Here is a 23,988-nt window from a genome sequence, read left to right on the forward strand (position 1 = left end):
GACCAATCAGAGCGCGTCCTACGAGCACAACAACAAGATATTTAAAACTCCGCACGCACTCACGCGCTCTGCACTCATTCATCGCGCTTCTCGCGTTTCTTTTTCATTCCCGCTGAAATCTGCGTTTCTTTGCGACTCATCAGGTGAGTAAACACACTCCTTTATAAACCGGAAGTTCTGAGTTTATTACAGTTTCTCATCCCACTGCAGAATAATGTACTAAAAGATTGAATCTATTCCGTCAATATTGATCAAAAGATATTTAAAGATGTTTTATTTAACACTATATTGTATATTTTAAACACAAGCTCGGGCTGTTGTTGGAACAGAAGTTCAGTCCTGAGCTGGTTCTCCTGGATGTTCTCCTGATTGTTGTAATGTGCAGAACATTGTGGTCTCTGCAGTTGTGACGTATGGAGCTGACAGAGATGAATGATAGCTGTGCAGGAACACTCCGAGGTTCTACCGTCCTGGAAGATGAGTGTGATCTCAAACAAACGCCCACACACTCACACCCACAGCGTACAGATGTTCCAATGGTGTTTGTGTGGAGAAACGTGGTGCTGATGAGTGTCCTTCACGCTTCGGCTGTGTACGCCCTTTTCCTCATCCCTTCTGCTTCTGCATACACACTGCTGTGGAGTGAGTTCATATGTTTATGGAGTTTTTTTTCACACGTCAATCCACACTTTCGAAATACATTACAATCTTATCACCTAATCCACCTGTAGAACATGGGCAGGTGTACAGGGTTTTCAGAGCTGCCCCATTATTATTATTATTATTATTATTATTATTATTATTATCATCATTATTGTTGTTGTTGTTGTTGTTGGATCAGTGGTATCAGTGTAAATGTCTTTTTAAAATATCACTGTGATAGTCCAGATACTCTTGTAAAGGCAGCTACAGAATCTCCAGGAATTTTAGCACCCACATGTGGATCTTCCTCAATCTCTTACCACAAAGTCAGAACCAAATATATTTATGACTTCTGGCATTTTATCTGGCGTGACTTACAAAAGTGCTTTGAAGTACATTCTATATATCATATATAATACCTACTTTATGATAAAAGTTTATTAGGACACAGACTAAAAACACTTAATCTTATAAAGTAGAAGTGCTCTTTAAGTTTCAGAGACAAACCTTCAGGAGCCAGTTGTAGTCGTCCAGTCTTGAGATGATGAGGCGTGTGGACAGAAAAGTACAAAGTCTCCCAATGTTGTAAAAGTTAAATCAAAACAAACACATTAGATTAGTGATGTAAGATGAAAGGGAATGTTGTTAGATCATAGTTACCCCCAAGGTTGCATGCAGTGACCAAGGGTGAGATCAGAGAGTTGGACATAGAGATCACAAGATCTTGACATAAAGATAAATCACCTGAAAAAAAACATGGGTGAGAAAGTTAGGGGTGCACATACTTTTGTCCATATAGTTTAAGTTAGTTGTATTATTTCTGTAGTTTGCTCAAAAAATGCATCTTACTGGTGTGTGTGTGTGTGTGTGTGTGTGTGTGTGTGTGTGTGTGTGTGTGTGTGTGTAGCTGTGTTTTGCTTTGTGTTCAGTGCACTGGGTATAACTGCAGGAGCACACAGATTGTGGAGTCACAGATCATATAAAGCCTCTCTCCCTTTACGAATCTTTCTCGCTGTTGCAAACTCCATGGCCTTCCAGGTAACTAACACACACACACACACACACACACACACACACACACACACACACACAATGAAAATCATAATGAACATAAATTTAACAAAATTCAGTTCCATTTTATTTGTAGTTTATTTGCTACTTTAACAATGTCCCAAAGCAGCTTTACAGAGATGAGGAGGTTATAAAGTTGTATAAAATTATGTGGAAGTTTAGTGTCTATAAGTTTGTTCCTTATAATTATAAGTTTATCCCCAAAGGGATCCAGAGGTGGCAAAAGTCCACTCATCCTTCACTCATGTGTATTTATCCCTGATGAGCAGCAATGGAGACTGTGGTGAAGGAAAAACTCTCTTAGATGTTATGAGGGATAGAGGAGCCTTTAAACACTCAAAAGAGGTCTAATGTCCAAACTCCACATGAAGTGGAATCTAGATGGCGCTGGTACGTCTCTAGATGGTTCAGGATGTTTGCGGGGTCGGCATCTACTTCTTTAAAGGTCCACAATCTGGGACGTGACTAGAGCTGAAGCAACCTCAGGATAGCTCGGGATGGGAAGAGAAAGAGAAGCAGTGGAGAGGAATAAGCGTAGCTGCTGTTCATGATATTAGCAGCACAAGTTGATAATGTGCATGTGATCAGATGTTCTGGAGCACGAGGTTATGATGTGATGTGTGTTATTTGTAGAACTCGCTAAAAACATACGTCTTTAATCTGCACTTAAATTGGGTGAGTGTGTCTGAGCCCCGAACACTGTCAGGAAGATTATTCCAGAGTTTAGGAGCTAAATGTGAAAATGTTCTACCACCTTTAGTGGACTTTGCTATACTAGGAACTACTAGAAGCCCAGAGTTTTAAGATTTTAGGTAGTGTGACGGATTGTGGCTTGTTAGAAGACTGGAGAGATACATGGGAGCCAAACCATTTAGTGCTTTGTAGGTAAGTAGCAGTAGTTTGTAGTGGATTTGAAACTTAACAGGAAGCCATTGTAGGAATGAGAAGATTGGGGTTATATGGTGATATTTTCTCCACCTTGTAAGAACTCTTGCTGCCGCATTCTGAACTAACTGAAGCTTGTTTATTAATGATGCAGGACATCCACCTAGTAATGCATTACAATAGTCCAGTCTGGAAGGTCATGAACACCTGGACGAGCTTCTCTGCATCAGATATAGACAACATGTTTCTTAGCTTAGCAATATTTCTAAGGTGGAAGAAGCTGTTTTTGTAACATGGTTGATATGATTTTTGAAAGACAAGTTGGTGTGTAAAATAACTTTTACTGTTGAGCTAGTGGTTACAGAACATCTGTCTAAATGCAGGTTGAAATGCTGGAGCCTTTTCAGAATTTAATAGTAGAAAGGTATGAGTCATTCAGTCTTTTAATTCTTTAACACACTCAGTTATCTAAGCCAATTAAGCTGTATGGCCTGGTTTTGATGAGCTATATAGCTGGGTATCATCAGCATAACAGTGGAAGTTGATCCCATGTCTTCTAATGATATTTCCGAAGGGAAGCAGGTATATTGTAAAAAATGGGTCCTAGAACTGAACCTTGTGGCACGCCATAGTTTACTTGCCTTAACCTGATAGTTCTCCATTTAAAACGATCAGACAGGTAGGATTTAAACCAGCTTAATGCCTGTCCCTGAATGCCGATGTAATTCTGTAAGCGATTCAGAAGAAAGTCATGGTCTATAGTGTCGAACGCAGCACTAAGATCTAGTAAAATAGAGCATGATAACAAAATATTCTTGTCAATGTTTCAAAGTAATTATGGTGGTTTAAATTACATAAATTATCAGGACACCAAACGGAATCTGTGCTATGTTTCCACACGGACTGTTAATGAGATGTTATCAGAAAAACTGTACCTCTTTTAACTCATTATGTGAATTGTGTTGGTTTATTTAAAAGAAGACATTTCGAGTTTTCTATACATATATTTATTTAGTCTCTCAGGCAAATATTCATTGAGGTTCAGGTTGTTTTATTTACATGTCTGTGAAGAGAGATGACAGAAACAGCAAAGAGTGCCCCCTGTCTGTTTTCTTTATTTTACAAAAGCACAGCGTTCTGTTGTTTTTATGAGTGCATACAAATAAAAGACAGAGTAATTTAAGTATGTTTCGGTGTTATGAGGAAAAAATGCCCCAAAACCCACTATTTTTTTTTGTTGACTCAAGAGGGTTAAGTGTGTGAATCATGATGGATTTTTATTTTGACAGCGAATTTTAAATGTTGTTTTCTAATGAATGTATGCAGGATAAAGATCGACCATATAGAACACAAGCAGAGAAATGATGATGATGATCAGGAATGTATCTGTTCTCAGTCCTGTTCTCATCAATGACTCCCTCTGTCTCATCCACGTTAACCCTATATCTCTTACTGTCTTCTGCCTGCTTATTGTAAGCTTCAGAATCTAGTCTACGTCTGTGGTGTGAGAGAGACAGGAGATGATCCACCAGTGGATTAAAAAAGCTGCACAGTGACAAGAAACATGTTGATGTGCTGAAAATGGCGCAATTAGAAGAAAAATATTGATCATGTCACCAAACAGATTAAAACTAAAGTAACGAGTCTGTTTTGAAAATCAGATATTTGTGTAAATATGTAAGGAAAGTAAAAAGGTGTCTAAAAAATAAATAATGAAATAAATGATTGATACCAGAAACATTTGCTTAATTACAGTAACAAAGTATTTGTACTTTATTACTTCCCTCCTCTGGTGGTGACTGTGGTGAATGAAAAACTCCCTGAGATGGCATGAGGAAGAAACCCTGAGAGAAACCAGACTCAAAAGGGATCCGCATTCTCAACACAGTCATCATCAGACTGTTGATAATAATTACAGTCTAAATCCATCCTTAAAATTCTTCAGTTGCTCAGTAACTTCATGGATCTTTAGGCTGTTGATGTGGAACATCTGCAGCTGTACAGAGTCTTCAACTGAAGAGAACTCCATCCAGAGGAAGGATGTTGAGATGAATCAGACAGATGCAAAGAGAAGAAAGTAGTGGGATGACAGAGAGAGAGTTCAGGATTATTACTTCAGCACCCTGCTGTTCTGACCAAATTAGTTCTGACGTGAGAAAAAAGGAAGTAATATCTACCTCTGATTTACATCTGAGTACATTTGGAGTCAACTTCTAAAGATTTCCTCAAAAATGACACTGTTTAACTCATTAATATGTTTGCTAAAAATGTAAATTCAAAGGATTATTTATAATGCAATGTCCTTTTGTGTGTTAATCAGAATGATATTTACGAGTGGTCCCGAGACCACCGTGTCCACCATAAGTTTTCAGAGACAGACTCAGATCCCCATAACGCCTCTCGTGGATTCTTCTTCTCTCACATTGGCTGGCTGCTAGTGAGGAAACACCCCAATGTCATCAAGGACGGACAAAAACTGGACCTCAGTGACCTGAAGAATGACAGAGTCGTCATGTTCCAGAAAAGGTACGACTAATGACTATATGTGAGACATATGGCGTAAGTTACTCCCATAGTTTGGTCTCAAAGCTTTTTTGAATGCGAGTCATTTTGGATAAACATGGAAGCAGATTCTACTCAGTAAAAAGTTTGAAGTCAGAAGATGGAGAAGATAAAGCTGACTGGTCAGTGTTCTGCTTCTTTCCCAACCATATTGGTGAAGAAGAGTCTTTATGAGTCCTGTACTGGCAATGAATACTTGTTCACATCAGGAGCACACGTGCGAGATCTTACAGAAAAGTGTAAAAGTTATACACAATTACAAAGTACTGTGTTATTTCATTAGGATGTAAAGGGCTCAATTGCAGCTATAAAAATGTTCACATGCTGTTGGTAAACAATTTTAGAGCTTTGAGTTATAACTGATTGTGTCCCCATTTGGAAGCTAGCTGACATTATCCATCATTTTAATCATGTAGTCATGTAAGTGTATAATATAGTAAATAATGCATGTAATGTGAGGCACAAACTGAAAATATACTGTCCAGCAGCAGTCAGCATGTACAGGCAACGCAGGAAATAAATCACCTCTTCAAACTGACACATGCAGTTCACTACCCATCCACAAGGAGCAGCGCACTCTTTCATTTTCTGTTCAATCTTTAGGTGAAATTTGTTTAAAATGGGCAAACCTTTTCCAAGCTACTGTGACTGTTAAGGTCAAATGTCTTACTGTCAACAAATTATTTGTAAATGAGCCTTAATTTGCTCATGCTGACTGTTAACATTCATATAAACATCATAATATATGCCTACGAATAGATAATAATGCATTGAAACATAACAACTGTAGCTTTCAAAGCCTCACATAAATAATGAGCTTGTGATCTCCAACGGACTTTTACACATTTCTAATCTCATACACTTGTGCATTTCCTCTTTACAAAATCAGGACAATTTGTCAATTTCATCCACAAAATGTAATGCTTTCTGTATGTTGTTTCAGGTACTATAAACAGTCTGTACTAGTGATGTGCTTCCTGGTCCCAGCGATGCTGCCATGGTTCCTGTGGGAGGAGTCTCTGTGGATTGCCTTTTTTGTACCTGGACTCCTCAGGTACACGCTGGTGCTAAATGCCACCTGGTTAGTGAACAGTGCTGCCCACATGTGGGGAAACCGGCCATACGATGCGAACATCAACCCAAGGGAGAACCGTTTTGTCACCTTCAGTGCCATTGGTGTGGTTTACTTTCATTATGAATACACTGTTAATGTACAACTTACTGCAGAATTATGCTCTATAGCCGCTGCTCATATGCGCTCTATAGCCACTGCTCATACGCCCTCCATAGCCGCTTCTTGATCACTTATCAATCATGACTTTGTTTGAATCTTTTTTGTTTTTAGATTAGCATAAATAAACACTGATTCGTTTTTCAGGTGAAGGATTTCATAATTACCATCACACCTTCCCGTATGATTACGCCACCAGTGAGTTTGGCTGTAAGCTGAACCTTACCACCTGCTTCATTGACCTCATGCATGTGGTGGGTTTGGCTAAAGACCGCCGCCGTGTCCCCACTGAACTTGTCATGGCTCGTGCCAAACGCACCGGGGACGGAAGCCACAGGAACGGATAATGTGGTAATTACTTCTAATTTAAATGTCATTATAAATACAATGTGATTCGACTACATTGTAAAATGCCAAATAATTATGTCATTGTACTACATAGTTCTGTTTAGTTTGATGTTTCTTTTGTTCATTAATTTTGTCTGATGGAGAACCTCGTCCTGGGAAAAAGTTTGCTTTCACTGTGTACTGCACTGTATATTGTTTGAATACCTTTAAAGCCTACTTGATTGATTCATCATTAAAAAGGCTTAAGATTAAATTTCACCTTCACTTTGCCCCTACTGTAGAAGCTCAGAATGGTTTTTGAGTTCAGGACTCAAGACTATTTAAGTAGTGAATATTTCTGTACTGTCACATGTTCATTTATTGTAAATACTTTTATATAGCAAAACCTATTTAGAGGTAAAAATGAATGTGGGCACTCAGTGGATAAGATGTTGGACTTCTGATCAGATCATGGGTTCATATCCCAGCACCACCAAGCTGCCACTGCTGAGCCCTTGATTAAGGCCCTTAACTCTTAATTGCTCAGCTGTATAATGAGATAACTGTTAGTCTTCTGCATAAGAGCATCTGCCAAAAACATAAAGTAAATAAATGGAGTTGAGTCATTTTGAGCAGCATGATTGTGAACATAGCCACAGCTTTTATTTCATCACACTGAGACTGTATTACTGATTACTAATGGATTTATACGCTCTGTGTGTTTTTGGAGTAATATTCATCACTCCTATCACTAATGTCAGCTGCCTACATTATTGCTAACATTAATTATTAATAAACATGACTTTCCCCCACTTTCAGTGAACTACTACTGTGTAGTAAGTGTGTGTGTGTGTGTGTGTGTGTGTGTGTGTGTGTGTGTGTGTGTGTGTGTTTTATTGTATGGGTGTCTCAGTTGCAGTGATGTTCCTCTGATCATCTCTGGATGAAGATAAGACCTGGCGTAGTCACGCTGTACCAGGGGAAAAGAGAATCACATCAGAAGCTTTAAATTCCCCCTTGCTGAATAACATGTTTTGTACATTAAAATTAGCTGAATATTGTGTGTGTGTGTTGGGGGTTGAGGGGAGAGTGTGTGTGTGTGTGTGTGTGTGTGTGTGTGTGTGTGTGTGTGTGTGGTTGGGGGTGAGGGGGGATTTCTGCACAGTCAATAAAAGTGAATTAAACAGTAAAATCCTGCAGCACTGAAACTGTTTAATCTCTCCCCCAACACACACACACACACACACACACACACACACACACACACACACAGATATTTATCCAGAAACACCACTATTCTCTCTGGGACAAAGCTTGTTTAAAATGTACTGAGGCAAAGTGGAAAACTGTTCTGTTCAAATTTTACTGTTCTTTAAAATCCGCTTGTACATCTGGAAAGGCTCCATGAATGCTGAACTCTATATACAGGTTTTAGAGCAACAAATGCATTTTTTCAGGGAAGTTTAAGTAAGACAATGTTAACTGCATCTATTACAATAGCATGACCTAGTAGTAGCTAAACTGGACTGCCTGCAGGCAAAGGACCACAAAATTTTACAGCAGATAGAATCCTGTATCAGACGCATATGGTACAACATTCCTCTCTCAAAACTTCACCAACTGCTCTCCTCAATTCCCAGATGTATACAGACAGAAGACATGATACAGTGCATTGTTCAACGCAAGACACATTTATTCATGATACCCTTTCTTTACTCAGTTATAAAAAATAAACTCAAGTGAAAATTCATTTTTAATCACAACATTTATTTTACTGATACAGAAAGTCATTAAAACCATCCGTGTGAAAACAAAAATTTTTCAGTTTGGTGTCTTAATGATTTACATCATTTAAACCACCATAATTACTTTCAAACATTTACAAGAATATTTTGTCTTCATGCTCTATGTTGAGTTTGGTTTCACTAATAATAAACATACATTTGCATAAATCTAGTTTATTATTATCTTGTTGATTAGAGAATTAAATATGTAATTAAATATGTATTAAGTATTAATTCAAAGTACATTTAGAATACAAATGTGCAATGAAGTTGCGATTAGTCACGAGTTAACTAAACAATAATGAGATTAATCATAAATAAATATTTTAATCTAATGAAAAATATACACTGGAGATCAAAATTAGAGAACAATTTATAAACAATTGAACAATTCTGAAATAATGTGATCTTCACTGCTGAACAGTTGAAGGAGTTTTTGTCCTGTCTATACCATGATACCAGAACACCTTTTCCACAAAATAACTAAGGCATTTAAAAAAAAAACATTATTTAGCAGAAAACACACTGATCAAAATTAGAGAACACTTTCAGATACCTCCCAGTTATTGGTGTTAATCTGGTACCTGGTGCTAATTTCCTTGATTATCTGTCAACCCCTATTTAACTGGCAGCCTAACTTCCAGTTTCACTGACTCTGCAAGATGGTGTGCCGTTCTAAAGTGACTGAAAGCCTCCGGCAGCAGGTTGTCCAGATGAAGGCCAAAGGGACGACCCTATCAGCCATAGCAAGACAAGTTGGTCGTTCCAAATCTGTGATTTCAAGAATATTGAATCTTTACAACATCACAAACTCATCCAAGTCCACCAAGAAGGCTGGTCGTCCAGGGAAGACAAATACAAGAGAGGACAGGATACTGCGGAGGATCTCAATGAACAGGGTAAGGATCTGTCTCGTCATACAGTGTCTCGACGTTTAAGAGCATTTGAACTGAAAGCCCACTCTGCAGTGACCAAACCTCATTAGCAGAAAGAATAAAATACTAGACTAAGCTTTGCTAAGGAGCATGTTGTGTGGACAGAGGAGAACTGGTCCAAAGTTCAGTGATGAAAAGCAAGTTTAATTTATTTGGGTCCGATGGGAAACATTATGTTCGGCGACAAACTGGAGAAAGACTGAACCCAAAGTGTGTAAAGAAGTCAGTGAAAAGTGGAGGAGGAAGTGTCATGGTTTGGGGCATGTTTTCTGCAGCAGGAGTTGGGTCTCTTATACAGCTACATGGCAGAGTGAATGCAAATGTTTATCAGAACCTTCTTCAACAACATATGGTTCCTTCCCTGCGTTCATCACCCAATCAGCCCGCAGTGTTCATGCAGGACAACGCTCCATGTCACACAGCAAAACGGGTAAAGCAGTTCCTTGAAACTGAAAACATTGAAATATTCACATGGCCTGACCAGAGTCCTGATCTCAACCCAATAGAGAACCTCTGGAAAATCCTTGGTGACAAAGTTATGGCCAAGAAACCCACTACAGTCACCGAACTGTGGAGGAGACTGGAAGAAGAGTGGACCAAAATCACACCAGAGCAGTGTGAGAGACTCGTGCTGTCCTGTGGCTGCAGATGTGCTGAAGTCACTCAGAGCAGAGGCCTGGACACTTCCTACTAATTGCTGACTGTTGTAACCTTCAGAGAATTTTGTCGTAATCTTTTTCCATGCTACAGTCATTGTTGTTCTCTAATTTTGATCAGTGTGTTTTCTGCAAAATAATGTCTCTTTGGTATAGACAGGACAAAAACTCCTTAAACTGTTAAGCAGAATTTTGATCTCCAGTGTGTGTGTATGTGTATATATATATATGGAGAGAGAGAGAGAGAAAGAGAGAGAGAGGTCGAAAGAGTAATCAAATATTCTACTCAAGTATCTTACTTCAATGGATTTTAACAAGTAAATTTTCTCACATAAAAGTAAAACATAACTTTCTTAACGTGGGGGGTGTAGTGTAGTTTTTTAAGTTTTGAAGTGGGCTTAAATGGTGTACTTATTTATTGGCATTGTATCTATCAATCACATTAACATTCACATAGTGAACCAAACCCTAATGCTATATATCACATTCATACTTACATTTAAACAGGTGGTCATTTTATTAGGATCATTAGGGTTATAAACTTCGTAGAAAAAGCTCATATTCTGGCTACAGATAAAAGAAATTCTAACTATCTGTTTACTGATTTTGATGAGAACAGTGCTCAAATTGTGTCAAGTCTTATGGGGTCCCCAGTTGTTGTGTAGTTCGTATATTTTTTACTAAAATAATCTTAGGACCCCCCAAGTCTATTTTTTTCTTGTCATGGGGGGTCATAAGCATAATACAGTGGAACCTTGGGTTACGAACGCCCCGGCATACGTATAATTCAGGTTACGAATCGCAGTTCCTCAAAATTTTTGCCCCTGGTTACGAACAATATATCGGGATACGAACGTCGCTCACCAAAAAATCGCAGGCAAGTTGGTTGTTTTTGCTCTATCCACACAGCTCGTCACATCAGTTAGTGTCCTGTGTCCCTAGCGAGAGCATCGTGTTACTTATCCGCTTGGACTTTTCCCAGCAGCAGCGTAACAACTCGTTAGTTGATGCTCGTGGAATGATGAGATGGACAACATTAGCCGATGCATAACCACTTTACTTGTTTTTATGAAGATAGATGAGCAGGGTTACAGTCTTTTCCGAAGTACAATACCCATAATGAATTTTACTCTGGACTTCAATACCAACTGATAGTAGCCTTAAAGAAACAGCTCTCATTTTCCTTCTAATGCAACAATTGTCTCAGCGTTCGTGTTAATAACACTGTCTTTAATATTCTATAATATAATATATAATAATATATAAATAATATAATATAATAAGATTCTCCTTCCAAACAAAAACTCTCTCTCCTCCCCTTCTATGAACGTCGTCTCCTGCAGCGAGTCTTCTCAAAGGGAAAGTACCCGGTAAAGATCTTTTCCTCTTTTGTATGTTTTTATGTGGTACGATTTTAATATAACGTTAAAAGTAAATAATATTAGTGAATATTGGCTTTATTTTTATTTAAGTAATATTTTTGGTTGTCCAGAACGACCATCAAGTTTCTGTTCATTATTATGGGGAAATTTGTATCGGGATACGAACTTTTCAGGTTACGAATAAAGTACCGGAACGAATTAAATTCGTAACCAGAGGTTCCACTGTACTTGCTGTGTATCCAGTAAAAGACAATAAAGAACTATATTTAAACGTTTTATTAAGTGAAATTAAACATACTGTATACACTAATGTAGTTGACACCATTGTACGGTCTCTCTTACACACACACACACACACTGTCTGGATTATTCTAAAGAGAGTGAGTTATTACAATCAGTATAAATAATAAGGTTCACACATTTGCTTAAACCGCGACAGAATCATTGAATCAGTGATTTAATTTGAAACACGAATCGGTTCTGTTCGTGAATCATTCAGTCTGGTTTTATCAACGAGTTTCTCCAATTCATTCAAATGAACCGACTCGAACGATTCATTTTTACAACAACCTTATTATTATTATTACTACAACACATTAGTATATTACTACATTTCAGAAACTCGTAGCGTAAATATGGATTAATTCCATTTAGAAAGATGTTCGAAGGCTTTCCACATATTTATACATCACTAGTTTTACTGCCGTTTGGTGATTTTCCGTCATTTCTGAAGCTCAATTGTGTTCCATTACTAATGTTACAACTTCCTGTGGATAAACACCGGGGTGAGAAACTAACAGAATTTATATGTTGTGTTCATTAAAACAGCTTCATACATGCTTCAGAATCATAACACAAAAAAGAACATAAATCACCTATTTTAGTGATAAACTGGGTGAATAAATGACGTCCACGTCTTTTGCTTTTCACCATCTCACGTCTTCGCGTTTTGCAGCCACCTGAAGCGTGACGCGTCAAAACCGCACGCGCACGCGCAGTAGTTTCCACATTACATTCTTCTTCTTTCGGCTGCTCCCGTTAGGCGTCGCTACAGTAACAATTACAGTAGACAAAATAACTACTAAATTACAGTAACACGAGTTTTTTATATATATATATATATATATATATATATATATATATATATATATATATATATATATATATATACACATGCATAGAGAGAGAGAGAGAGAGAGAGAGAGAGAGAGAGAGAGAGAGAGAGAGACTTAAAAGAGAATTATTTCCGACATCATTGATGACGCATTTCCGCCGGTAAGTTGAGTAGTGCGCATGCGCTGTACAGAAAGTCTGTGAACATGGCGGCGCTGTTAGGAGGTCGTTTGATTCCCAGCAAAACCAGAGGACAAGTCATTTCTAAATTAATTTCATTAAGAGCAGGTCGGTGTGCTTAACTCATTGTTTACCATTCATTCATTTCTGGTGTAAATGTGATGTTGACTGACCTATTTGAGTAGAATAAACGGTTACAGTACAGCCGAGATAATATTCTTCATGTTAGATGTAGCTAACCCTGTCTTACACAGGAGGAAGTGCTGAAGAAACAGATAGAAAGATGGACAGATCAGAGTAAAGAGGAATGTAGGGATTGTTTTGTTTTTTTGGCAACTGTTTTCAATACAGGTGATAATGTGGCTGAAATCATTGACACTTTTAGAGCATATTTATAGCATCTCTCTCTTTTTTCGTTCTCTCTCTCATATATACACACACACACACACACACACACACACACTGCACATCCATTTTAGTATCTTCTAAAGGACAATAATATAGAAATAAAACTTGGATATAGTTTAGAGGAGTCAGTGTGCAGTTTGTTCAGCAGTACAGATTTACTGTTCTCTGAAAATAACTTAACATACAGACATTACTGTCTAAATAAGTGGCAACAAAAGTGAGTACACCCTAATTGAACATCAAAAATGTGTGCAACGTGAATATTGTGTGAGAGCACATCATTATCCAAAACTGCTTTAATCCTCCTGGGTGTGAAATTCACCAGAGCTGCACAGGTTGTTGCTCCATAATTAGATTAGATTAGATTAGATTAGATTCTACTTTATTGTCATTACACATGTACAAGTACAATGCAACGAAATGCAGTTTGGGTCTAACCAGAGTGCAATAACAGCAAGTGCAGGATATAAAGATTTAACATGAATTTACAGTTAAATAAAATAAAGACTATAAACAGTAATTAAAAGATGAATATGTAGTATACAGATGAATATATGTTATATGTAAAACACAATATACAGAGTAGTGTATATATATATATATATGTACTATAAATATAAATATAATTACAGATGAGTATATATGTACTATGAACAATAATATACAGATGAATATATATATATATATATATATATATATATATATATATATATATATATATATATATATATATATATATATGTATTATGAACATGCTATACAGATGCCTATTACTATACACAGAGAGTAACTATAAACAGAGAACAGGTATATGTACAGTGGTGATAGGTTTATGGTGAGCAGCAATAAAAAAAGAGCAGTGTGCAAATGAGCAAGGTTTGTGTAAACAGTCCGTGCAACAACAAAATGTGAGGTGAGAGATGATCAGTGTCTTGGTGAGCATAAGTTTTTGTTCAGAGTCCATTAGCAAAGAGTGTGAGGTGTGGGGGGAATGTAGTAGTGTATCAGTGAGTGTCAGAGTTCACTAAAGAGACAGCTCTAGGAAAAAAGCTGTTCTTTAGTCTGCTGGTCCTGGTCCGGAGGCACCTGAAACGCCTGCCAGAGGGCAGAAGAGTGAACAGTCTGTGGGCGGGATGAGAGGAGTCCTTAAGAATGCTGCGAGCTCGACGCAGACAGCGTTTCTTTTGGATGTCCTCCATGGCTGGGAGTGGAGTCCCTGTGATGCGCTGGGCAGTTTTCACCACCGCTGCAGTGCCTTACGCCCGCAGCAGAGCAGCTCCCATACCAGACTGTGGCACAGCTGGTCAGGATGCTCTCTACTGCGCAGCGGTAGAAGTTCACCAGGATATCCGAGGAGATGATTTTTTAAGTGTCCTCAGGAAAAGAGACGCTGGTGAGCCTTCTTGACCAGGCTGGAGGTGTTGATGTTCCAGGACAGGTCTGCCGAGATGTGGATCCCCAGGAGCTTGAAACTGGAGACACGCTCAACAGCCATCCCGTTGATGTGGGTGGTGTCATGTGTGCCTCTTGCCTCCTTCCTGAAGTCCACAATAAGCTCCTTTGTCTTGGAGGTGTTAAGGAGCAGGTTATTGTTGTTGCACCATGTGGCTAGGTGCTGGATCTCCTCCCTGTAGGCAGTCTCATCATTGTTGGTGATGAGACCAATCACGGTAGTGTCATCTGCAAACTTGATGATGGAGTTAGATCCATTCACAGGCCTGCAGTCGGAGGTGAAGAGGAGTAGAGGAAGGGCTCAGCACACAGCCCTGTGGTACACCAGTGTTGAGTGTGATGGTGTTGGAGCAAATGGAGCCAGATCGAACCTGCTGGGGTCTTTTGGTCAGAAAGTCCATGACCCAGTTGCAGGTGGAGGTGTTAATGCCCAGATCTAGGAGTTTGCATATTAGCTTGGATGGAATGATGGTATTGAATGCTGAGCTGAAGTCAACAAACAGCATACGTGCATAGGTGTTCTTATTGTCCAAGTGTGTGAGCACAGAGTGCAATGCCATGGAAACTGCATCTTCTGTGCTTCTATTGCTTCGTAGGCAAACTGGTGAGAGTCAAATGTGGTTGGCAGAGAGTCCTTCAGGTGTGCCAGGACCAGCCGCTCAAAGCACTTCATGACAATGGGTGTCAGTGCTACAGGGCGGTAGTCGCTCAGGCACGTTGGGTTAGAGTGTTTAGGCACTGGCACAATGGAGGTACATTTAAAGCAAGTGGGAACAGCTGCTTGGGCAAGAGACAGGTTGAAAATGTCAGTAAAGACCCCAGCGAGCTGCTCAGCACATGCCCTAAGTACGCGACCAGGGATGTTGTCTGGTCCAGCGGCTTTGTGAGCGCTGATCCGCTCAGTGCATTGCAGACATCTGTGGAGGAGAGTTTGATTGGAGAGTGATCAGCCGAGAGTTTGAGCTTTGTGGCAGTTTCTTTGTTGTCTCTCTCAAAGCGAGCATAAAAGTCATTAAGCTCATTCAGAAAGAGGACATCAGTGGCAGCGGGGGTGGAGTGGGAGGATTTGTAATCACTGATGGCCTGGATGCCTTGCCACATGCGTCGAGGGTCAGAGTTAGAAAAATGCTCCTCTATCTTCAGCTTGTAGCAGTGCTTGGCCTCTTTGATGCCCCTCTTCAGGTTAGCTCTGGATGTGCTGTAGGCCTGAGCGTCACCTGACCTGAAGGCAGTAGTGCGTGCCTTCAGCAGGAGGCGCACCTCCTTGTTCATCCATGGCTTCTGATTAGGGTATGTAATGATCTGTTTCTGGGTGGTAACACTGTTTGTGGTGGAACTGATGTAATCCAGAACAGAGGAGGTGTAGCAGTCAATGTCTGTGTGAGAGTCACTGGTGGCCTGAGAAGCAAATGTACTCCAGTCTGTGTGTAGAAACCTTTCCTGAAGTGTGAAATCTGCGTCTGGGCCACACCTTGATGGTTCTCACTGATGGCTTTACCCGGTTGATGAGGGGTGCATATTTAGGGGTGAGAAACAAAGAAAGGTGATCTGACTGTCCCAGGTGGGGGAGGGGGGTTGCAACGTAAGCTCCAGCCATGTTTGTGTATACATGGTCTAAAGTCTTGTTCCCTCTGGTGTGACATGAAAAAAATTTTGGAAGAACTGTCTTTAAGTTTGAGTGATTAAAATCTCCCGCAACAATAAACGCAGCTTCCGGGTGAACAGTCTGTTGTTTACTGATGGCCGCATAAAGTTCTTTCATAGCGAGCTTAGCATCAGCATCGGGGGGAATGTAAGCAGCAGTAATAATGGTGGATGTGAACTCCGCGGTAGATAAACGGTCTACATTTAACCATGAGAAACTCCAGGTTAGCTGAACAATGACTCTCGACAATAACAGAGTTCGTGCACCAAGCTTTGTTGACATAAATGCACAGTCCACCGCCTCTGGTCTTACCGGAGCCATCTAATGTCCTATCCGCCCGGAGTGTGTGTCGTCCGCTAGCTCAATAGCGTTGTCCGGGATGCCGCTGTGTAGCCATGTTTCCGTGAAAATCATGACATTACAGTTCAAGTTTCATGCTGTGTGTGATGCTGAGTCGAATCTCCTCCATTTTGTTCACCAGCGACCGAACATTGGCGAGGAAGATGCTGGGTAAAGAGAGCCGGTGTGGTGTTAGCTTTAGCTTAGCTTTCACTCCACCACGCTTCCCCCGCCTTTGTTTACGATCTCGACGCCGCCTGCGAGCACTTCCGCCCGGCCGTGTAGAGTGAGCTGCCTCGGGTGCTCTGGTGATCTCAGGAAGGAGATGAAGGTTGTCCATAAAACTGTCAGGAAGTCGTAAACCAATATCCAAAAGCTCACGTCGGGTGTACGATGTATATGCACAGCTGTTCTGCACGAACAGACCCGATATGAGCAACAGAAATGCCGCAAAATTGCAGATTCTGGAGAGACCCTGAGCCTCGCGATGTGCTCGCGCCGCCATCTTGTCGTTTAAATAACATCACAGAGGATATACATGGAGCTTCTCCAACCTCTGCTTGAGGCCCACAGGTGCTCAATAGGGTTTAGGTCTGGAGACATACTTGGCAACTTCTTCAGCTTCATGAGGTCCATGTTGAACATCCAGTGTTCAGTATGAGAGAATCGACTCAAAGCACAAATTGTAACTGCTCTAATACAATACACAAATTTGTATGGTTCTGACAAGCAGACAAGAACATGAACTTGGTGAAGAGAACATGTGGCTTTGTATAATTACACCACATGCAGCTGTTGTCATTAAGGGTGCACTCAATTTTGTTACCAGTTATTTAGACATTAATGACTGTACGACAGTAAATCTGTACTGCTACACAAACTACACATCTAAAATATATCCACACTTCATTTCTTTATTATTGTCCCTTTAGAAGATACTAAAATAGATGCTGAAATGTGAGAGGTGCACTTACTTTTGTGAGATACTGTGTGTGTATGTGCATGTGTGTGTGTATATAATTTAACAATCAAAAGTTTAAACACACCTTCTCCTTCAGTGTTTTTTCTTTTTTATTATTATTTTATTATTGTACATTAATAGTGAAGAACTATGAAAGAACACGTATAGAATTCTGTAGTGAACAAAAACATGTTAAATAACCCAGATCTATTGTTGATTCTTCAAAGTAGAACCTTTCGCTTTGATGACAGTTTTTGCACTTTTTTGGTATTCTCTCAGTCGGCATTATAAGGTTGTCACTTGGTATAGTTTTCCAACAGTCTTCAAATCAAATCAAATTTTATTTGTCACATACACATACATACAGGGTACGACATGCAGTGAAATGCTTTTTACGATTGTCCGGCATGAGGGAATAGGATGGGGAGAAAAAAAACAAAGAAAAAAAGGCAGATAAATAAAGTATAAAAACTAAATAAAATAAGAATATATAAAGATATATGTATGAAAGAAAAAGATGTATATACAAAAAATGCTTATGGCAGTAAGCAGTGAAACAGTAAACAACAGTAAACAATTTAAGGTGGTTTTGTGATTGTCCATAAAGTTTCCGTGTGCGGTATGGTGTGGTATAAAATATAAAGTGCACTGTGCTGTGCAAATCCAGAGTTTAAAGTGTAGCTGAACGCACCACCCTCTGGAGGGCTCGCCTGTCCTGCATGGTGCTGTTCCCGAACCGGGAAGTGATGCTACCCGTCAAAATGCTCTCAATGGTGGAGGTGCAAAAAGTCTTTAATTCAATTCATTTTTATTTATATAGCGCTTTTAACAATGAACATTGTCTCAAAGCAGCTTTACACAGATAATGTGGTGATTAAAAGTAAATATTTTCTTTGTAAGTAAGTTTGTCCCTGATGAGCAACTGTGGCATGGAAAAACTCAAGAGGAACCAGACCCAAGAGGGAACCCATCCTCATCTGGGTTGCACCAAATGTCCATTTGAAGCAGATATACAATGTTGCGGGGTACAGTGATGATGATCAGAAGCGAACTGTATTCCCGAGTCAGTGTAGCAGACTGTTGACATTAACTACAGTCCAGTCAATCCTCAAAGCACCCGTTCTACTCCGGAATTACATGGAACCACCCAAGGTGTTGATGAGAAACCGTCCCAAGCTGCACAGAAGTGTGAAGATCCATGGAGGGGAGAGGGGCAGGAACAGTGGACACTGGAGCCTCAGGATCATGTTAAACTCGACTGAGAGAGCGAGAGAGAAAGAGAGAGAGAGAGAGCGAGAGAGAAGGATATCGATTATTAAGTGTCCTTATTGGTGTATGAAAGTTAATGTCACTGTGCAGTTTGGACTCCGGCAAGACTCGCTATGGCAGCATAACTAAAAGGGAGAACTAGAAGGTAATACAGACATGAGGGATCTCTGGGATAAGAGACGACCCACCACACCACCGTCAACAAACCTGAGTGAACGTGTGAATGTGAGGGGACGACAGCATCCAAATATCCCAGTTCACCAAACACCAGATCTGAGCCTTTACCTAAGAAAAATCTACTGATAAAAGGCTTGACTAAATAAATAAGTTTTCAACCTCGACTTGAACACTGAGACTGTGTCTGAGTCCCGAACACTGGTTGGAAGGCTGTTCCATAACTGTGGGGTTTATAAGAGAAACATCTGCCCCCTGCTGGAGTCTTCATTATTTGAGGAACCAACAGATAGCCAGCACCTTTTGATCTAAGTAGGCATGGAGGATCATACTGGTACAGAAAACAGCATCTTTGTATAATTCCTATTTCTTTGGTCTAGGTGGCTCATCCTGGTGTGGAGGAGATGAGCAATGGCGTCCTCAGTAGTTTGCGTAGGCGTCAGTTCTGACGGTATGCAAACTGTAGTGGGTCCAGTGTGTGTGGTAGTGGGGCAGTGATGAAGTCTCTGACCAGTCTCTCAAAGCACTTCATCACTACTGAGGTCAAGGCTACAGGGTCGTAGTCGTTAAGGCAGGCGGGCTGGTGTTTCTTCGGGACAGGAACAATGGTGGACTGTTTGAATGAGGGGACAACGGATTGTTCCAGTGAGAGGTTGAATATCTCAGTGAACATCGGTGCTAGCTGGTCAATGCAGGCTTTCAGAACCCGACCTGTGATGCCATCTGGTCCTGCTGCCTTCCTGGTATTCACTCTTTTGAATGCCCTCCTCACATCATGCTCCGAGATGGTGACCGTGTTTACCTCTCTGTCTCTCTCGGCATGCACGCGGTGTGTGCCGCTAGCGTGGTTAGCTGCAGCCTCGAAACAAGCGTAAAAGGTGTTTAGCTCATCTGCCAGAGAAGCGTCCACATTCACCATTCTAGAAGATGGTGTTATATAGTAGTGAATGTTCTTAGTCCCTGCCACAGACTCCTACAGCCACCATGTTGGAACTGTGACTCTAGTTTCCTCCCGTAGCGCCGCTTTGCATCCTTCACCGCTCTGCAAACACTGTAAAACGCAGCCTTGTATTCATCCATGTCCCCGGTGTCGAGCCCCGTGTTGTAGGCAGCGGAGCGGGATCTCAAAACGTCACGGATGGTTTTATTTACCCACGGCTTCTGGTTGGGAAACGTTCTGATAGTGTTTTTTTGCACCGTATCATCCACTAGTTTTCCAATGAATCCCACAACCGTTTCCGTAAACATGTTGACGTCATTAGAGCTGCGCCGGAACATGTCCCAGTCTGCGTCATCCAAAGCGTCCTGCAGAGCGGCCACCGATTGGTCAGTCCAGCGCGCGACCGCCCTCTGAACGGGAGCTTCCTGTTTCAACCTTTGTTTGTAAACAGGCATGAGGAAGATGGCGGCATGGTCCGATTTCCCAAACGATGGACGTGATTGTGCCTTGTAACCGTTTTTAAAAGTTGTGTAACAGTGGTCCAGTGTTCTTTCGCCCCTGGTGGGGCAGGTGATGTGCTGATAAAAGTTTGGTAGTGCACGCTTGAGGTTGGCACTGTTAATATCTCCTACCACATTGAGTGCAGCTTCCCAATGCTGTGTTTGGTGAAGAGTTAGTGTCTCATGTAAGTCCCATACTGCAGTGTCCGTGTCCGCTTGAGGTGGAATATAAACAGCACTGACTATGACCGAGCTGAATTCCTGAGGTAGATAAAAGGGCCGTCATTTGATGGCTCAGTTATAAGTGGCTCTGGATAAAAGAAGATTGGATGCTACATAGTGAGAAACATGATCCTGTTCCAGTTTTTTTTTTTAGACTTGTTGCAGCCATCAAATTAAAAATGACCGTATGTTTTACTTAAAATTCAAGTAGAATTGTATAGTTCTTCAGTATCTGAGGTAAAAAGGACAGCATTTAAAGTGTAAAAGTTTTGTTGATCATTTATACAGAGCGTAGGTAAACAGACATTACTAAAGCCTTCACTAGTTTACTGGAAAAAAAACAAATAATTGTTTTAGTTAAAATGAATAATACTACTTATATTTAATACTTTTTAGCGATTAGCCATAACATTAAAGCCACTTATAACATGTTGGGGTTTATTATACAGCAGGTGAGCAGCCAGGTCTACATTTCTGGCATTAAGGGCAGACCCCCTTATCCTGACTTATAATTATCTTAGTTATACAGCTGATCATTTGAGGGTTAAATGCCTTGCTTAAGAACCCAGCAGTCCATCATCTTATCCACTAAGCTTCCACAATTCTGGAACTTTGTGTGTTGCAATCAGTAAAAATGGTTGAGTGTAAGGATCTGAGTGATTTTAAGAAAATCCAGATTGTGAAGTCTAGCAGGACTTGTGAAGTCCATGCCTTGACAGCTCAAAGCTTTAAGAGGAAGTACACGATATTAGGCAGGTGGTTTTAATGTTGTGGCTGATCAGTATGTATGTTCTGCAGGTAGCTGCACAATTACTGTATTTACACACATTTTAAAATATAGTAAAAGTCTTCCTTTTATGCTTCTGTTTGTGTGTGTGTGTGTGTGTGTGTGTGTGTGTGTGTGTGTGTGTGTGTGTGTGTGTGTGTGCGTGAATGCAGCCTCTGGTGTCTCACAGGATGTGCTCCCAGGACCATATCCTCGCACGGCAGAAGAACGCGCTGCAGCTGCAAAGAAATATAACCTAAGACTGGAGGACTACAAGCCACATCCTGATGATGGACACGGGTCAGTCACACACACATGCACACACAAGTACAGTTACAGCAATGACATGATCACCTCACATTTTAGATCGCAGCGGCCACGCCGATCCAAAATGGTGCTACTTTCATTTGTCTTGTCTTTTATTGTTTGTACCAGGTTGCACATGATGCACTTTGTGTCGAGGGCACTCACTTTAGTCCTTAACTCTGTGTTCTGTTATGTAGCTTTATGTTGTTGAATGTAGCACCAGGGTTCAGGAGGAACGTTGTCTAATTTCATGGTAGCTTAAGGTTTGAGTTTTTGGACCTTCAGGTTCATTTCAAAGAAACAAACAATCCAGTATGTTAAATTATTAAGTTTGTGAGGATCACACTTTTAATTTAGGCCTCGATGAAAACATTAAGGATATTAAAGGGTCTACATTACGCAATGACACAATGACTCTACACTACACAACATGAACTTACTGACCACACTATTTCATTGTGCACAGTAGTCTAATGTAAACACTTTTATTGTGCACAATACATTTTAGCGTAATCAGACTGAAATGCTACAGATGCTTTTAGATGTAGGCTCCTCAAATCATGTTGAGATCAGAACACTTTGAAACTAACCCTAACCCATCACTTCCAGGTTTCCTCGTTCTTCTCTACACTGTAGATAGTTCTTAATGACGTTGGCTGTATGTTTGGGTCATTGTCCTGCCGCAGAATAAATTTGGGGTGAATCAGATGCCTCTGTGATGGTACTGCATGATGGAGAAGTATCAGCCTGGATTTCTTATTATTAAAGACACCATTAATCCTGACCACATCTCCAACCCCATTTGCATAAATGTAGCTCCAAACATGCAGTAAACCTCCACCATGCTTCACTTGGCTCCTACTACAGCAAATATTTCAGATTTCACTCATCGGTCCAGAGCTCCTGCTGCCATTTCTCTGCTCTCAGTTCCTCTGTTTTCATGCAGAGTTGGGACACTGAGTCTTGTTTCCAAGTTGGAGGTTGGTTTGTTTGGCTGTAACTCTTCCATGAAGATCACTTCTGGCCAAACTTCTCCAGACATTGGATAGTGTACCTGGTTTCCTCCAGTTTTTTGCTGATTGCACTGATGGACATCTTGTGATGCAGACATGGAAGTTAGCATGATTTATTTATTGTGATGAGTTAAGGTTCTTTGGATGACCACTGTGTCCACGCTCCTCAACATCTGTTTCTTTGTGCTTCTTAAAGATATCTTGAAGAGCACATCTCGAAACCCCAGTGTGCTTTGAGATCATTGCCTGACAGATATTTCTGATGCAGTAGAACTACCCTGTGTCTTGTTGCTGTGCTCAATCTTGCCATGGTGTAGGACCTGTGACCTGAAGCTGTCTTTCACATCACCTTACTAGCAGAGTTTGAAGCTCCTACACAGCTGTTTCTGTTTTACTTCATCACTGGGTTTTAACCTACATTTTGATGATCATCAGCACCTGCTTGGTAGAATTGGTTTATCACACATCCCACTCTGATTCTACAAAATCAATGACTTTTTGCAGGTGTCGCACCAATTGTAGATTTTTGTTCACTAACGTTGTGGTTTGTGAGTTGTTAAACTTTGGCACAGTACTGGATGTCCTGCGTCTTTCAGTCTTCCAATCAAGGCAAATAGCAAAAAGCAATTTTTCCTCACAGTCATGGTGGTGTGAAATAAAAGGAAGTGCACGTAAAGATGTTTTGAATGAATTATTTGTGTATTTATTGATGCTGCAGTCAGTTGAATTTTCTTCATTTGTTCACAATCACTAAATGGAAGTGTCCGATTTTTACTTGTGGCTGTGATGGGCAATGAGTGCAATGATTAAAAATGAATGCAATTAAAAACAATATTTATTGTTTGTTTGTTTGTTGTTGCTGTAGCTATGGAGATTATCCAGTTCTTCCAAACTGTTCCCAGCATGAGCGAGACCCCTGGTACCAGTGGGACCATCCAGACCTGCGGAGAAACTGGGGGGAGCCGGTATACACACACACACACACACACACACACACACACACACACACACACATTCTACATGCAGATTTATTCTGATTCTAACTGAATCAGACAAAAATGAAACTAATCAATATTGAGCTTAATTTAATTGGTCTGTAATAAATTGGATCATATCTAATCAGAATCCACCTGAATCAAATCAGACATGATCAAACTGAAACACACAATCAAACCAACCTGAAACAGCTCTAAACTGAATCATAACCAAAGAAACCTAATCAGAC

The 23,988-nt window shown here is 40.4% G+C and overlaps 2 protein-coding genes across 3 annotated transcripts in view; both read left to right on the forward strand.

Annotated features, from left to right (window-relative positions):
* LOC124388735 (acyl-CoA desaturase 1-like) lies at positions 1 to 7,779 on the forward strand. Its single transcript, XM_046853723.1, has 7 exons — positions 1 to 143; positions 405 to 642; positions 1,550 to 1,680; positions 4,919 to 5,124; positions 6,104 to 6,336; positions 6,539 to 6,742; positions 7,632 to 7,779. The coding sequence occupies exons 2-6, from the start codon at positions 414 to 416 to the stop codon at positions 6,736 to 6,738; spliced, it is 999 nt and encodes a 332-aa protein (XP_046709679.1). The 5' UTR covers positions 1 to 143; positions 405 to 413; the 3' UTR covers positions 6,739 to 6,742; positions 7,632 to 7,779.
* Positions 7,728 to 23,988, forward strand: part of ndufb8 (NADH:ubiquinone oxidoreductase subunit B8) — a 22,337-nt gene continuing 6,076 nt past the window's right edge. The window contains exons 1-3 of one of the 2 annotated variants that reach the window (XM_046853724.1): positions 7,728 to 7,854; positions 21,547 to 21,744; positions 23,629 to 23,728. In XM_046853724.1, coding sequence (XP_046709680.1) covers positions 7,748 to 7,854; positions 21,547 to 21,744; positions 23,629 to 23,728 — 405 coding nt within the window. In that variant the 5' untranslated portion in view covers positions 7,728 to 7,747. Of the gene's footprint in view, positions 7,855 to 12,718; positions 12,877 to 21,546; positions 21,745 to 23,628; positions 23,729 to 23,988 lie in introns of those variants that run through there. The other variant, XM_046853725.1, reaches the window with a different exon arrangement.

The sequence above is a fragment of the Silurus meridionalis genome, chromosome 7 (assembly GCF_014805685.1).
Source record: "Silurus meridionalis isolate SWU-2019-XX chromosome 7, ASM1480568v1, whole genome shotgun sequence".
NCBI lineage: Eukaryota > Metazoa > Chordata > Actinopteri > Siluriformes > Siluridae > Silurus > Silurus meridionalis.